At 35.7% G+C, this 18,257-nt stretch overlaps 1 protein-coding gene across 1 annotated transcript in view; it reads right to left on the bottom strand.

The window, feature by feature from the left end:
- Nucleotides 1-2,169: 2,169 nt before the first annotated feature.
- LOC117326250 (importin-13-like) overlaps nucleotides 2,170-18,257 on the bottom strand; it is a 40,446-nt gene continuing 24,358 nt past the window's right edge. The window contains exons 18-29 of the mRNA XM_033882924.1: nucleotides 17,980-18,006; nucleotides 17,163-17,297; nucleotides 15,099-15,245; nucleotides 14,500-14,580; nucleotides 13,421-13,558; nucleotides 12,402-12,498; nucleotides 12,004-12,056; nucleotides 10,089-10,155; nucleotides 9,591-9,649; nucleotides 9,320-9,409; nucleotides 6,534-6,715; nucleotides 2,170-5,853 (exon numbers count right to left, since the gene is read on the bottom strand). Of these exons, the coding sequence (XP_033738815.1) occupies nucleotides 5,745-5,853; nucleotides 6,534-6,715; nucleotides 9,320-9,409; nucleotides 9,591-9,649; nucleotides 10,089-10,155; nucleotides 12,004-12,056; nucleotides 12,402-12,498; nucleotides 13,421-13,558; nucleotides 14,500-14,580; nucleotides 15,099-15,245; nucleotides 17,163-17,297; nucleotides 17,980-18,006 (1,185 nt within the window). The 3' untranslated portion in view covers nucleotides 2,170-5,744. The remainder of the gene's footprint in view (nucleotides 5,854-6,533; nucleotides 6,716-9,319; nucleotides 9,410-9,590; nucleotides 9,650-10,088; nucleotides 10,156-12,003; nucleotides 12,057-12,401; nucleotides 12,499-13,420; nucleotides 13,559-14,499; nucleotides 14,581-15,098; nucleotides 15,246-17,162; nucleotides 17,298-17,979; nucleotides 18,007-18,257) is intronic.

Below are 18,257 nucleotides of genomic sequence, written 5' to 3'. Positions count from 1 at the left end.
CATCTGGGATCTCGTTTACGCAAGGGGAGGGGCTTATTTGATAACAAATATGGTAATAAGATAAAATATTGTATCTGGTATATATTGTCACTTTTATTAAAATGTTAGTACAGTGCTAATTACAATTCACAAGTACTTAACCCACTTTTTTTTTGCAGTAGTTCCACTTTTGGATATACAAGTACAAATGTAGATACATTTTACATGTATGCTGCCGTATAGTGTATTTAAGTACAAGATTCCATGTGTAGTAGAATTATAATTAGACTGGGCCAAATATATATATGCTGGTGGCCAAACTATGGCTAGGTTGTTCAGAATTTGAGAGCATCCAGAGGCTCTGTGTTTCAAAAGTCCCTGGTCTGGTAGTTATATTTTCCCTCTCCTATGAATTGAGCCTGTAGACACCTTATGTCTGATACTGGCCGGTCAATCCTTAATTTATTTGTGTTATAGAAAAATACTGTGCAATTTATTCCCTCTGACACTTGCACTTGTTAATTAGGAACATTAATTTATCCCTATAGCTATGTAAAATAATTATTAATATTGATCAGTAGAGACATTTCAATGTAATATCTTTTTGCATGGTCAGTATTTCACTTTTCACAGATCTAAATATTAATTGTACAATTGTTTTTAAGCTGATGAAATAATACTATATATTTACATGCATATTTTATTTTACCTTTCTTTTTTGTAAAAAATAAGCTGAAAGGTTCACATTGATACTTAACTTTAATTTTAGGGCTGAGGTTTTATTTGAGGACAAACATGTATAGGGAATGGAGTATAATGTTCATTATATAAGCAATTGTCTTATACATGTAGATAAGTCTATTCAGACATGTCAATATATATGGGGAGATATTTTCATATGACAGGCATGAATTGTTCTGTATACTGTAAACGTACATATTTTAGCAGTAATATTATTTTAGCGCTTTTCACGCTGGAAGCCCTGCACTAAATTATGATTGCGCTAATTACTTTTTGTACGTTCTATTTCTATAGAAAGTTATGTGGATACGCTAATTCATCATTGCGCTAACTGGCTAAAATCTGCAAATGCGCTAAAATTTGATTGCGCTAAAATAAGTACGTTTACAGTATATATTTATACATAAAGGATTCCAATTTTGGATGTATGTATACCACATTTGGCATAATAAGCGCACTGTGCTTGAAAAAAATGAGGAATCATATGCATATAATCAGTAACAAAACATCTTAGAAAAGTTAGCTGTATACACAGTCATGTCCCAAATCAATTAAACTACTGGGTTATCCATCTTTTTTGCATGTATTAAACACCAAAGTATGTCGGCACTCTTGGGGCTTCATTCCTCGAGGGATTTGTATCTACATTCACACAATGATATAAGGCTATAATATCTCGGACAAAATCAAGTTTTAGGGATTTTGGGTTGAGATTAGCAGGGGACGGTAAGGGACATATCTTAGTTTAGCAATACCAAGAATGCTGTTAAAGACAGTATGTAATGTGTATATCAAGTTTCACATATTTGTCCAGGTATTAGATAATTTTATTTCAGCCTACAACACAACATCTGTCAGAATATTATGTGAATTCATTAAATGTGTCTTTGCTTACTACACTGTGACAGTCTTAAGTCTGTATGGATCTGAAAGTGTATCCCGTTTCTAGGTGTATCTTTTATCATTACTATGGTGTCAGCCATAACTTATGTTCAATACATACATTTTGTACTGCCTTCATTGTTTTACACCTATATATATCAAATGTACCTAAATTGCCAGGATGTGTTCAAGCTATACGCTCAGTGCTAATTTTCCATGTTGATTGTGTTCAAAAGTCTCATGTTGGTTGAAATAAATCATGTTGTGATGAATTTAAGACAGATTTGAAACTTGTTTCACAATCATAAAGTAAGTTTTGAATCAACAATTAAGGTAGATTGTGAGAAACAGACTTGGAAGTGAAAACTGTACAGTGATACTATGCTATTAATTTCTGTAGTAATTATTTTTAAAGCAATTGTTTAATAAAGATGAAAGTAATTTCAGAATTCCTGTTTGTGTATTTGTAAGTTTATGCACTAATACATCTGTCAAATGATGACGAATGATCAAATGTGTCCCAACCTGTGACAAGTCATCTTTAAAGAGGGAACGAAAACAACACTGTCATGTTTGAATGACATTTTTTTAATCAATGAAGTTCTGGGTTCAATATATTATAACTCTAGTACTTAAATACCGAGATTACAGTGCATTACAATAACAGCTACACATTGGGTATCTTGTGTTCCATGTGTTCATATTGAAACAGTATCAACAATGACTCGCTTTACACACACCAACTATCTATCCTTGAATACACTCAATTTACACTTATCCGGTATCCATGGCAGCCATCCTTTTACACATGCCCAGTTTCCATGGTAGTATGGTAACAATCATTTAACATATACTCTGCATCCATGGTAACCCAGTATCCATATGGTAACAATCATTCAACATATACATTATGTACATACACAATGTATTTGGTAATTGGTACCAATGGTAACATTCATTTACACATAATCAGTATCCATGGTGACACTCGTTTTACACATAACCAGTATCCATGGTGACACTCGTTTTACACATAACCAGTATCCATGGTGACACTCATTTTACACATAACCAGTATCCATGGTAACATTCATTTGCACATACCCAGTATCCATGTTGACACTCATTTTACACATAATCAGTATCCATGGTGACACTCATTTTACACATAACCAGTATCCTTGCATATGGTGACACTCGTTGCATACTCGGTATCCGTAACACTTCTTTTACACATAATTAGTATCCATGGTGATACTCACCTTGCAAACTCAGTATCCAGTTTAACACTCAATTATACATGCTCAATAACCATGGTAACACTCATTTATACATGGTCAATAACCATGGTAACACTCATTTATACATACCTACTCAATATCCATAACACTCGTTAATACATGCTTAGTGTCCATGGTGATACTCGTTTTAAACATACCAAGTATCCATGGTGACATTCGTTTATAACATACCTGGTACCCAGTATCCATGGTGACATTCGTTTATAACATACCTGGTACCCAGTATCCATGGTGACAATAGTTTTAAACATACCTATTATCCATAGTGACACTCATTTTACACATAACCAGTATCCATTGTAACACTTGTTTTAATACACATACCCAAGTATCCATGGTGACACTCATTTTACACATAACCAGTATCCATGGTGAAACCTGCTTTACTCACACTATCTAATAACACTATAATCCAAGGTTAGGCATATACAGCAGTGCTATATATAGGATCACAGGAACTTGTGCAGTGTTGTACAACATCATGATGATTTAAATGAAGTTTTCAGAAAATTATGAAATTGTACAAAATGGTATGCAGTAGTTTATTTTAGTACATTCACTTGAGATTGCTCTCTCTCCCTCTCTTTACTCTCTACCGTCTCTCTCTTCCTCCCTCCCTCCATCGCTCTCTCATTTCTTTTAATAGTGTCAAAAGTTAACAGGTGCCAAATCATCACTATACATGTTTGGGTAATTTCTTCTTTCAAAGGTAAAATAAATGTGATGTATGACAGTGTATTTTTGTACAAACCAATACAAATCTCATGTAAATATGTCTGTTAAGTAATGCTTGGTTTGGAGGCATGATTAGGAGCTAGGGAAATCTTTAAAACATTCCTATACATGACAATAACATTTGTGATATTTCTCAACGAGTGATAAGTTAGCGAACTTTAGAGTGATAAGTTAGCGAACTTTACATTGCAAAGAGAGTATGTAGAAGTACAGCCAGGAAAGAAACACATTGATAGACACTGGGGATGTTGTCTATGGTAGTACGGCATACTCAACCCTTGAAATCTGAGAATACACCAACATTTACGATGATAACTGTCTTCTGTTTATGATCAGGAAATACACCCAAGCGGTCCTGTTTTACAATCCTTCTACCACACCTAACCTCATCTTGTATAAATAGATGATCATATGGATAGCAAGTACTCTCCAACAGTTCTATATATATAACCAACACAATGGGTCGTACTGAGCCTACACTACTCAGTCACGACAAAGATCAACCACTATAATAATGTCACGGCTCAGATTCAAACCTTGAAGGCATGTGTACTCCATTCAGTACGTTTTTGTGCAGTTATAAATTGTAAGTGTTTCAAGGGGGGAAAAGTCAAATGGGTACGCCACGAAAAATAGTGCTGAGAAAAAAAATCAAAATGGTGTCTAGTGATAGGATGTCTGCATAGAAAGTTCAAGGAAAAGTGTATATGTTATTTTTTTCCAGCATTCTTTTTTTTTATAAGAAACACAGTTGTATAATAGTGAAAGGATTTATAACAGTGAAGGAAATGTACCTATAGTATTTCTTATACATGTATAATGATGGGCCAATACACACTCAAGTTTTGATTACAAGCCTTGACAGAATTTGGCCAGAAGTTGACATGTCATTGGAGGTAATATTATGAACAATTTAATAGTGATTTCTTCTGTTTTCAAAACAGGACAAAACAACAGATACATGCTTGGTTTTGTCATTACTGTACAAATAAAACAAATTACTTTCATAATTCATTGATATTAATTTGTGACATTTCTATACAAATTTGAATTACAATGCACACCACAATCAAATAAATATTACCGTTCAATTTTACCAGTATCACATCATCAGACATTTCACATAGAGATATTTGGACATTTTTAATATGTATATCAACACATGTTTAATTGCAATGCTGAATGACTTGGGTGAAATAATGCAAAGACTTATTTTATATACACATTGTCTGGTTAGCACTTAAAATTTATCACAACAGTTTTAGCACAAATCACTAGAAAATCTCGTCAAGCACACAAAATTATTCCCATCAGTATATTGCTATCAAACACAATCATCAATTGGTATAATCATACCAAACACAACTACACATCTGTAGATTCGATCAAACATGTCGTATATCAGGTTTTTTTGCGAGGTGATTTTTTTTTTGGAGGGGGGTGATTTAAATGAACCATTTGCAATTTCTACATTCATTTTTCATTTTAATTTCAAGGCTTTTATTTTCAAATAAATAATTTGGTTTATTCACTTCAAATGTTTTTGGCTTAACTTAAGAACCTACAATGAGAATTGGAGAGTTATATGTAGTTCAACTACTTGATGTAATTTATATAAAAATCTAAATTTTCTTTGAGATGTGCTCACATTTTAGTATGTTTATAGACAAACTAAGGTAGGCTAACCCAACACTGACAGATTCCATTATTTCATTTCTTTTTTGCGATTTTGATTGGGTTGCTTAATTCACAAAAAAAAAAAAAAAAAAAATTGCAAAAGAAAAACCTGCCCGATATACAGTATTTACCAGGTATCCATTTGTATAATATATCAAACCGAAATAATTATTCAGATCCTGCACTACCACATCTCACACACACACTACTAAAACCTAGAAACAATATTTCCTAGATAGTGAAATGCCACACAACACCAATCACAGGAGAGGAAGTATTGCTTGTATAACAGCACGAGGTATATCTTCTCTTCAGCCAGTTTCCTCAGTCCAAAGTCTGCAGCTTATAACAGAAAATCATTTGGTATTGGCCCTAACCCGTCCTCAATCTAAAGGTTTAACAACACAGCTATGTAAAGTTGACTTTCTGTCATAGCATTGCTGCTGCCTGGGCAACGTATTCCGTCCCAAACAGGCCTCTGCATTTCAGTGTGAATTCCTTGATCAGTTCTCTCACTTTCCTCTTATTCATCCTCTCCCTGAAATCATAAATGATCACATATTTATATCACAAAGGATCATCTACATTTACATCACAAATGATCATCCACTTTTACATCGTAAAGGATCATACAAATTTATATCACAAAGGATCATACACTTTTACATCACTAAGGATCATACATATTTATATCACAAAGGATCATCTACATTTACATCACAAATGATCATACACTTTTACATCACAAAGGATCGTCCACATTTACATCACAAAGGATCATACACTTTTACATCACAAATATATCAAAGGATCATCTACATTTACATCACAAATGATCATCTACATTTACATCACAAAGGATCATATACACCTGTATATTTATTTCACAAAGGATCATACACTTTTACATCACAAAGTATCATACACATTTATATCACAAAGTATCATACACATTTATATCACAAAGGATCCTACACATTTATGTACAAATGACCACACATATTTTTAAAAAGATATTGTGTTTCACAAAAGATAACAACTATAGTCTGTTTCATAAAACTCTTGTTAAATATTTTATGAAGTGAGAGCAAAACTAAAAAATTAATGGAAACAATTTTTGATTTGATAAAGTTAAACATTCAAGTAAACTGTTGCAAAAAATGTTAGTTAACAATATTGCATTTGCATGGTCACAACAGAAATACAATGTACACTAACCTTCCTATATTCTTTACAAACGTTTCCTTTTCACTTTCAGACACCCTTGAGGAGGGGTATCCCTCTCGATCCACCATCTCATTTAGCCACTTGTTTAAGTTCTGTCGAAAGTGTTTGCTGAGTGTGAAGACAATGTCAGCTATGTGTTCTATGACACCTCGAGACCCTTCTCCACCGATAGCCTGTAGACAGCAATTCAAAGATATTTAACAATTACTAAATAACAATTTCATCACCTGATACTTCACATGTGATTTCATCATCAATTTGTCCATTTTCTTGATGTCTACAATCACTGAGCCGGTGACGTCATATGCCAAATGCAATATAACTTAAGATGTCATCTTTGATGATCTGAAGATTTAAACATAGATTTACTCTTTGGAATGAAAGTACATTTCCTCCTACTTGTGTAAAATTTACATAATTATATGGTATATGGAAATTCAAGAATTTAAAGACTATATGGACCCTGAACTAGTGATTTGAATGTAAACCATCTGGGTCTAGTTGTTCAAAAGATGATTTAGGCTAATAATAGCTTAACAACAACTTTGAAATCCTGATGAAATTATTTCTGGTAAAACTAACTAGACAAAATTTTCCTGAGAACAACACTTTTCAGTCTCTTCCTACCTACCTATTTTAAGGAATACACACAATCAGGTTTTGAAGTAAAGGAGGAATGAGATTTTCACTATAATCAACTGATTAAGCAAATAACCTTTTGAACAACTGGGCCCTGATGTTGATAGACAGTATATCTGTCCTTACTCATAACGCTTTCATAATGTAGACCAATGAACAGCAAGACCACGACCCATGATTTAACAAACCTAGAGAACGTCGTCCACGAGGATGTACCTACCATTAGATTTTCCTACATGTTGACGTATCTACCCTGAGAACTTTGTCCATGAGGACGTACCTACCCTTACAACTTTGTCCATGAGGACGTACCTACCTTGAGAACTTTGTCCATGAGGACGTACCTACCCTTACAACTTTGTCCATGAGGACGTACCTACCCTTACAACTTTGTCCATGAGGACGTACCTACCCTTACAACTTTGTCCATGAGGACGTACCTACCCTGACAACTTTGTCCATGAGGACGTACCTACCCTTACAACTTTGTCCATGAGGACATACCTACCCTGAGAACTTTGTCCATGAGGACATACCTACCCTGAGAACTTTGTCCATGAGGACGTTCCTACCCTTACAACTTTGTCCATGAGGACGTACCTACCCTTACAACTTTGTCCATGAGGACGTACCTACCCTTACAACTTTGTCCATGAGGACGTACCTACCCTGAGAACTTTGTCCATGAGGACATACCTACCCTGAGAACTTTGTCCATGAGGACGTACCTACCCTGACAACTTTGTCCATGAGGACGTACCTACCCTTACAACTTTGTCCATGAGGACGTACCTACCCTGAGAACTTTGTCCATGAGGACGTACCTACCTTGACAACTTTGTCCATGAGGACATACCTCCCTTGAGAACTTTGTCCATGAGGACGTACCTACCTTGAGAACTTTGTCCATGAGGACGTACCTACCCTTACAACTTTGTCCATGAGGACATACCTACCTTGAGAACTTTGTCCATGAGGACGTACCTACCTTGAGAACTTTGTCCATGAGGACGTACCTACTCTGAGAACTTTTTCCATGAGGACGTACCTACCCTGACAACTTTGTCCATGAGGACGTACCTACCCTTACAACTTTGTCCATGAGGACGTACCTACCCTTACAACTTTGTCCATGAGGACGTACCTACCTTGAGAACTTTGTCCATGAGGACATACCTACTCTGAGAACTTTGTCCATGAGGATGTACCTACCCTTACAACTTTGTCCATGAGGACATACCTACCCTGACAACTTTGTCCATGAGGACGTACCTACCCTTACAACTTTGTCCATGAGGACATACCTACCTTGAGAACTTTGTCCATGAGGACGTACCTACCTTGAGAACTTTGTCCATGAGGACGTACCTACTCTGAGAACTTTTTCCATGAGGACGTACCTACCCTGACAACTTTGTCCATGAGGACGTACCTACCCTTACAACTTTGTCCATGAGGACGTACCTACCCTTACAACTTTGTCCATGAGGACGTACCTACCTTGAGAACTTTGTCCATGAGGACATACCTACCTTGAGAACTTTGTCCATGAGGATGTACCTACCCTTACAACTTTGTCCATGAGGACATACCTACCCTGACAACTTTGTCCATGAGGACGTACCTACCCTTACAACTTTGTCCATGAGGACATACCTACCCTGAGAACTTTGTCCATGAGGACGTACCTACCCTTACAACTTTGTCCATGAGGACGTACCTACCCTGAGAACTTTGTCCATGAGGACGTACCTACCCTGACAACTTTGTCCATGAGGACGTACCTACCCTGACAACTTTGTCCATGAGGACATACCTACCCTTACAACTTTGTCCATGAGGATGTACCTACCCTTACAACTTTGTCCATGAGGACGTACCTACCCTGAGAACTTTGTCCATGAGGATGACCTTCCCTGAGAACTTTGTCCATGAGGACGTACCTACCTTGAGAACTTTGTCCATGAGGATGACCTACCCTGAGAACTTTGTCCATGAGGACGTACCTACCTTGACAACTTTGTCCATGAGGATGTACCTACCCTGAGAACTTTGTCCATGAGGACGTACCTACCTTGACAACTTTGTCCATGAGGACGTACCTACCCTGACAACTTTGTCCATGAGGACGTACCTACCCTGAGAACTTTGTCCATGAGGACATGCCCTTCTGTTTCTACCACTTGCTTCATCACTGGACACTCTGGTGCATTACTGATGAACTCGTTCTGCAAAATTCAAACTTCTGATTCAGTGAAACAAAATTGTTGTGAAAAGCTTATTAATAATAACAGCTAATTTGTTAACCTGAAATAACCATTCAACAAGTAGATATGTGTAGCTTGGCTCTGATGTAGGGATTTATTCTCCCAGAATAAAGATACATAGCTAAAGTTGTACTTCACTTACCAAAAATGAGCAAGCTGACTTCACGGTCGTGTGTTCTGGTAAACATATCGCCTGAATTCCTGAACAAAACATTAAAAATATAATTGGGATATGTACAACTCCATAGATGTTTTTATATCCTGATTATAACAGTACTGCACACAGCCTATTGTGTCCCTGTACATCGTTATTCTCCAGGTTAGTATTTGTGGGTAAAATTTTTCTGAAAGCTAAAGAAATTTCGAGGGGATACAATATTTGTTTGTAGAACACATTTTAGACGAGATAGATACTATCATAGTCACAGTGTAAATGCAGGAAATCTAAGCCTATTCAAAAATTAGGTTCAAATTGGTTGAAATATTACTTCTTTAATAACCCAAGTGATTCAATGATACTGCAAAGTTACACACAACTTTGAATGCAAAAGTGTACTATATGTATTTAAAATTTCTATTTGATTCAAAATAAAATTTCAATAAAATACTCTTCCAAAGGTCGAAAATATTTTCAACAAACCTGCATGGAACAGACTTGGAATGTTGCAGGTACCATCAAACACAAGTTGTTTATTTTTCTTTAAAACCTGAAAATAAATTTATTAATTACTGTGGACTCTTAATTGACAATGAACTACTGCAAAGCTTATGATGATATAAGCATTAGATTAATATCAAGTCTTCAGATATCATAGCCCAGAGGTTGTATCATATGGCTTCTTTTACTGGATAACTATAGCTTTTTTTTAAAATTTTATGCGGCTAATATTTCGGGGTCTCAGTCAGGCCTAGTTCCCAGGTATTAAATTTGGTACCAACACGTCTTGTAAACATTCTATAGTAAACACTTCAGAATTCTCTGGGTAATTTTCACACTGTATTCAATGACTGTGAATATAGCTAAATCAAACCCTCTACAAATGCTACGTACTATACATGTATTCATGTGTCTTTATTTTCGCATTGTATTCAATGACCCCAAAAATAGCTAAATCAAATTCTCTGCCAATACTACCCACTATACATATATTTATTTTCACACTGTATTCAACGACTGTAAATATAGCTTAATCAAGCCCTCTACAAATTAATGCTACCTACTATACATGTATTTATTTTCACACTGTATTCATTGATTGAATATAGCTCTAAATAAAACCCTCTACAAATGCTAACTACTATATATGTATTAATTTTCACACTGTATTCAATGATTGAATATAGCTCTAAATCAAACCCTCTACTATACATGTATTTATTTTCACACTGTACTCAACGACCACAAATATAGCTAAATCAAATTCTCTGCCAACATTACCAACTATACATGTATTAATGTTCACACTGTATTCAATGACTGAATATAGCTAAATCAAACCCTCTACAAATGCTACCTACTATACATGTATTCATGCATTTATTTTCACTGTTAGTATTCAATGACCACAAATATAGCTAAATCAAATTCTCTGCCAATATTCATACTAAGTATTTATTTTCACACTGTATTCAATGACTGTGAATACAGTGATATTAAATTCCCCTCCAATCTTACCAACTACACCATACTGCATAAAAGTCCAGATATACATGAGTGTAATTCCCTTCTCCTTCCTTTTATGCGATATGACGTCTGTCCTTTTATCTGATATGAATGCCCCAATTTTATTTGATACAAACATCTCCCTCTTTTTCTTTGATATAACGCCTCTTATTATTCCTTATATATTACTAAAACTTCACTGAGCACAACTGTGGCAGAATAACTATGTTTAACAATTTAATAACAAGGATTCACAATTTAATAACAAGGATTCATAATTTAATAACAAGGATTCACAATTTAATAACAAGGATTCACAATTTAATAACAAGGATTCATAATTTAATAACAAGGATTCACAATTTAATAACAAGGATTCACAATTTAATAACAAGGATTCATAATTTAATAACAAGGATTCACAATTTAATAACAAGGATTCATAATTTAATAACAAGGATTCACAATTTAATAACAAGGATTCACAATTTAATAACAAGGATTCATAATTTAATAACAAGGATTCATAATTTAATAACAAGGATTCATAATTTAATTCTTATGTCCAATGTTTAAATGTGTTTGACAATTTTTTTAGATTTTTCAATTTACAATTGACTTTTTTAATGAATGCAAAAATGGAAATTCCATGCAATATATTTTTGACATCTACATTTCAATGGTACACATAAATTTTTGTTTCAATCTACGTATTTTTTTTGTGCTGAAAGCATTGCACTAAAAAATGGCAACTATGGATATGTTAATTAATCGTTGCAATAATCAGTCAAAATTTGATATTGTACTTGAAACAAATTTACAGATCAATCGATCATGATAATCAGATAGTATTTGTTATTGAGCTAGAAACAAATTTACAAATCAGTACTACCTGAGCCATGAACGCCATGAAAGCTTCTATAACGTCTGTGTAGTTATGGACACCTGTGACGGATGAACGAGTACATTATTACATTATGGAGAGGATGTTTAAACATATGTATAATTGTTTCTATATAAAGTTACTGCTCTTCACACCAAGCACCCAGATGTAATAGGATCGATAGGATAGTTACATACCATAAGTATTTATTTAAATATCACTCATAAATAAACTTCTGTGTTCACTAAGGATGTCACTAGTACACAGTAAAGTTGTTATTTCATTTTGAATGTGATTTCACATGGTAGAGTGTCATACTATAGCCCAGAATAAGAATATTATTCTCTTAACTATTAGAATAATAATGATAAAATAGTGGAACTTATCACCAGAGAGCCATGTCCTACCTTGCTGGTACAGCAATAGAGTTTTATCACTGAGAGCAGCTAGCAGCACCCTGACTGTGTTGGAGAACTCAGCATCAGCAGCAAACATTAGGATCAACTGCAACAATCAAAATAATTGACAAAATTAAAGCTGCAGATGGAAAAAGACTAATCAATCAATAATGAATTGTACCAGAATATCGTATAGTCTTATAATTTCATTATTTCAGGAAGGACTGAAAATCATTCAAATGATTCAGAAAAATATAACAGCAAAGGTACAAACTTATAACACTGATGATATCCACAAGTTTCACAATTGATTCTAATATATATCCTGCATTCTCCCTTTACCAATAACAAAACCCTATCAGAACTGTGCCTTGCATTGACAGGCAAAGTCTATCAGTCAACAGAAGAGCATTTTATAATTTTAAAGTACAATTACCAGATACATATTTCAAGTTTGTTTGATAGCTGGGTTTATCGCACCATGCATATTACAGCCAAGGCAGTCTACTGTGTACAGTAGTAGCTGGTGGCTACCTCACTGAAAAAAACATACAGAAGGCCCATTACATCATCTGCAGCACAACTGGGGTAAAGTGTCTTGCCCAAGGACACAACCACGACAGCACAGGATCACAGCTTCCTGAGAAAAACAAACCACCCTAAAGCAGGAATCGAACCACAAACCTCAGATCTCCATCTGAGGTTCAGAACTCCATAACTCCATCTAAGGTTCAGAACTCCATCTAAGGTTCAGAACTCTATCTAAGGTTCAGAACTCCATCTAAGGTTCAGATCTCCATCTCCACCTGAGGTCCAGATACGATCTGAGCTTCAGAACCAGATCTCAGCTGAGGTCCAGAACTCCATCTCAAGTTCAGATCTCCATCCGAGGTCAAGGAGTCTGATGCTCTATGAATTGAACTCGCAAAGCCCCATATCTAAAGTATAACTGATGTTCATAGATCAAAAAGTGTCAGGCTGTGAGTAGTAAAATGAAAATTGATGTGAACTTTGTCTCAAACATTTACCTGTTTTGCCAGATCTAGGATGGCTGCTTGGGGAACAACCTCGTACATCTGAACCACCATCTGTGCGACACTTTGTGACATAGGTGCGAAGTCGTCCATTAATGTACTTAACGACCTCTTAAACAGGTCACACACAGCCTGGAAATGAAACATTGAACTCAGGTAAAACAGCTATAATAGGCAGAATAAGGTAAAGTTGGATACAATAAAGCAACAAGATATCTGTGGAGTTTAACAGTTACTTGAGTCCTGATATATACACACAGGGAGTATTGACTTTTTGGTTTTTAAAACATGTCAAACCAAAGAAATATTCAAGATGTTCAAAACAATAAAACCACCTTATCCAATAACTAGCATTAATTCAAGAAATGTAATGTAATTTGATTCTAGCATGTGTGGATCTGATGAAAGAAATTTTAGAAATTTAACAAATCTGACTTATTTGGGTCCCATCCCTCAGCGCCTAAGGGTTGGTTACGGTTACACAGTTGAAGGAATCTCTTACTATACTAATGCCTATACAATGTAATTTTATCAGAAAAGTAAAAACTGACTATATAGAGGTTACACAACGAGTGGTTGTTGGATATGGAATTTATTTCCCACTCATAAGTTATCTTTTAAAGTTACAAAAGTCACAAGCTTTAGCGAGTGTCATTTGTAACTTTTGAATGATAACTTACGAGTGTGAAATAAATTCCATATCCAAAAATCACGAGTTGTATGACCTGTTTCTACCACAATAATATCGGCTTGAATCAAAGGGAAATGTGGCCAAATCTTATTGCACGTATGCAAATAAGGTGTACAGGTGACAGCCGGGACCCGGTGATGTGACGTCATTCGATTATTGATGACGTCAATAACAATTGCAGCTCGGGTCAAAGTTCGAGTTCTTGACCAATCAAAAGACCGGAAGGTCATATTCCACTAGTGGAATATACCAAATATATATCCAATAGTCGGCACATTTATACAATGGCTTGAGAGTGGAATAACACAGCGTATTGTGGTAGAAAAGGTGCTATTGAACAGCAGGCACAAGTTATTGTGAATTTGATGCATGAACAACTTACCTCAATGATGCTGGAGTCAGTGATCCACTTGGCCACCAGTTGGTGTATCACAGGAGCTACTTGTTGTAATATCACAAACACCTACCAACAGATAGAGGCCATTTGTACAGTGTGGTTGTCCTCTGGGACATATATTTAATATTTTCTACCTGAGGTCATTTGGTGGTAGTGAGTTGAATTTGGGTGGTCAAACGGAGGTCATTTGTAAAATGTGGTGGTCTTAAAAGACACTTGTAAATATATCTTGTAATATCTGGTTGGTTTTGATAAGGCAGGCATTTTTACTACCCTCAACACAGGACTAGACCATTAACTATTGTTTGCTTAATCTTTCAATGTTGAAATTACTGAGAGATTTCATTTAAAAAAAATAAATTCAAGTTTATGAATGAAAAGCTGGTCAAATAATTGATTGAAAAAGTATATGTGGTAATTAACAATTCTAATTCTGCTAATTTTTCCGTGAGTTTCAAATTCTCAATGACATGTACATTGTATATAGATAATGGTAACTTCCAGGCTTTGAATACTCATATTTCTACAATAAATTTAAATTTGAACTTCGCACGACAGATGTTACTACTACATGTATAACTTACAGGCTTTGGTTGATCAGATTTAGGTTTCTGTGTCTTGCCGTCAGCTATCTGATTGTTGTCAGAGTCACGGTCTGTGTCCAGGGAGGCCACCAACCAACTCACCATGTTCAGTTTTAGCAGCACGCTATTCTTAATGGACGGTGAAGGCTGTTGGAGGAAAAATTGTCTGTAGTTACTGAATCTGTACCCTGATGGTCACCATTTTAAACCATCTGTTTGTATCTGTACAATCTGCACTCCAAACAATATATTTAATTAAATTGTTATATAAAAGGGAATTCTGTGAAAATCATGTCTTGCTTTTCCTGTTTGACGTTATACTTTTGAAAATTAAGTCCAAAAACTGGTGAAAATCAGAAAAAAATTAATGTGTCACGTAAAGAGTACACTCTATTGAATATTTTGTACAAACTTTTAATTAATATCAACATTTTTGAAAGATTTCTTATCAATCTGCACTAAAACTTCAGATCTTTCATCCATGAATTGGATAAAGTCAAAGATCTGTAGATTTTACAAATTTGTGTTGAATGTAGCTTACATGGCAACCGTATTGAAAATGCCATACTTATCATTTTTTATAGATATATTTAATCTGGTTATTGCTGGCAAGAAAGACCACACATTTTTTGAACAGTAAAAATCATGAATGTCATAATAATCATAGTTTGAAATACATGTATTATGAGTTAAAAGTAACAAGTTTAAACTCTTCAGAGAAACAAACAAAAACTAGAAAATGTCTGTAAGACATAAATGCTCCTGCTGCTACTTGACACTCTGAAACCTCAGCATTTCCTAAGATTGGCTAGTTACATTGCATCGGGACTGGGCGGGACGGGGACGGGGCGGGACGGGAAGGGACGGGGCGGGACGGGACAGGACGGGAAGGGACGGATATGGGTAACACTATATGCCTCACATTTCAGGGGCATAAATATCAGAAACATAAACCTGTCTTCCATTATCTGTATTGATCTGCATTGAACCAATCAACAGTGAAGTTGGTTTGTTGGTTTGCTGGGTTTATTGGCAATTAAACAGCTAAGGTCATTTTGAGGCGAGTTCTCCTGGTAGTTGGTGACTGTCTTACTCTACAGCATACAGGCCTGTTGCGTGGCATTCACAGCAATTAGGTTAAAGTGTCTTGCCCAACGACACAGCCATGATAGCACAGACCAGCCCGGTTTCTCAGCTTCCAAGAAACACAAACTGCTATGGGTAAGTAGCGTTGAATCATGCACCTCAGATCTTCACCTGAGGTTACGTGACCAGTGCTCTAACCATATGAGCTGTTGCAGCCCACATGGTTAAGAACCCTCCCAATTTATCAGCTTCTCTCAGGCAAAGGTTAGGGGTTGGTCCACTGGGCTTATTTAAGAAATAATTAACGATGATTCGTGTATTGTTGCAGGATATACAACAAGGATGAGAATATTTTGCAATTAAATTGATAGGGCCGCAGGAATACCTGCAACAATACACGAGTCAAAGTTGATTATTTCTATTCTACCATGTACTGTTTAGTTCTGAGACCTACCTCTTCCTAATAGAAAAACAGCAAAGAAACCCCCGGAAAACCTTGTAATATATTTCTTGAGTATTGCATTATTTTGTTGATAAAATATACATTTCTTTACAGCCACTACAGTACTACAATCAAGAACATCTATCATATGGCATTGATTTTGAAAATAAAAAAAAAAGGATGAAAAAAAAAGAGTGGCATATGTAGGATTCGAACTCGCGTCGTGATAGTGAGCAGAGGAGTGAACTAGGATCTAACCCATTAGCCCACTCAGCTACAGTAACAGTGTTATCAGTGGGGGAATATTAGATACATAAGTGAAGCTAGTACGACGGCTTGGACCTGTGCCAAATTGTCGCAAGCATGTATTATTGACATGAGAGTTGATTACTGGCAAATAATACACGGTTTTAAACCAATCAAAACTGGAGTTGCATAGCAAACGTGGTAGAATACAAGATAATGTGATATGTATTCAGAAGAAAATCGCTGTCCGTAAGGACTGGTACATATGTAATATAGCCTTACAAACCTACCTGCTGCTTGACTAGCTCCTCCAATTCGTGAATGTGAGGAGTAAGGATGGTATTCAAATACTGTAGGATTTCCTCAAACTTTAACACAGATAGGACCTGGCCGATACAGGACATCAGTCGTATACATTCTCGTGGCTGAAAACAATAGAAAGAGACCTAAATCATACATACACTTAAGTCATACATACACTGTCATGTTGGAAAACAACAGTAACAAGAGGCCCATGGGGCTGAAAAGTCATCCGACAAACCAGCCTCATTTTAATAAATCATTATTGTCCTCCTCCAGTGATGTTTCAAATCGAAGGTTGTAATCCATTAAGGAATTAACTGATTCTGTGTTGGAAGATGGACTAATATTCACCGCTCGATCATTAAAGAAAATGACTCGAAAATAATGTAAGGGGACACAACTGCATTGGGTCAGGGCATGGCTAGATACAGTTCTGTCAACAGACGGACAGAAAAGCAGATTCTCTTGTGACTGAAAACGATACTTCATTCCTGTAATATACTTTATAATTTTCCCCGACATTCAAAGATTAGAAAGATAATAAAATTCTCTGCTAATTTATTTCCTGGCCATACAGTGGTGGTTGTTACTTTGCTGACAACATACAGGGGCCTCACATCATTCCAGAGCAATAGGTAAAGTGGCTGCCCGGCACATGCACAGTGCCCATCACAGAGCAATTAGGGGTGAGTTGTAAGCCACCCATGGACATCCCTACATCTGCACTCTAACCACAGTACAGACCATACTGTCACAAGACTAATACCAGCTTACTTATGAGTTATCTTTTGACTATCTACTCACCTTCAAAATGCCACTTTCTAACGCAGACTGTGGAAGGAAAGAAAAAAAATCAAAGTATAGTGGGATGATTATGTCTTTATTTTTCAGGCAAGAAAATATTTATAAGAGATTCTTATTTTCTCAGTGTAAAATCAGACGCAAATCAGAATTCAAATTCATGCATTTCAAAAGACCATTTTCACCAAATAATCATTCTTTGAACTTGGAATAATCTAGACTCTGGTCCTATTGTAATTCAACTTCAACTAGATTTAAAGTTATTTCTATTGAATAAAAGA

This window comes from Pecten maximus, chromosome 4 (genome assembly GCF_902652985.1).
Source record: "Pecten maximus chromosome 4, xPecMax1.1, whole genome shotgun sequence".
NCBI lineage: Eukaryota > Metazoa > Mollusca > Bivalvia > Pectinida > Pectinidae > Pecten > Pecten maximus.
The sequence above is the reverse complement of the archived record's forward strand: the minus strand, read 5'-3'. Positions and strand labels throughout refer to the sequence as shown.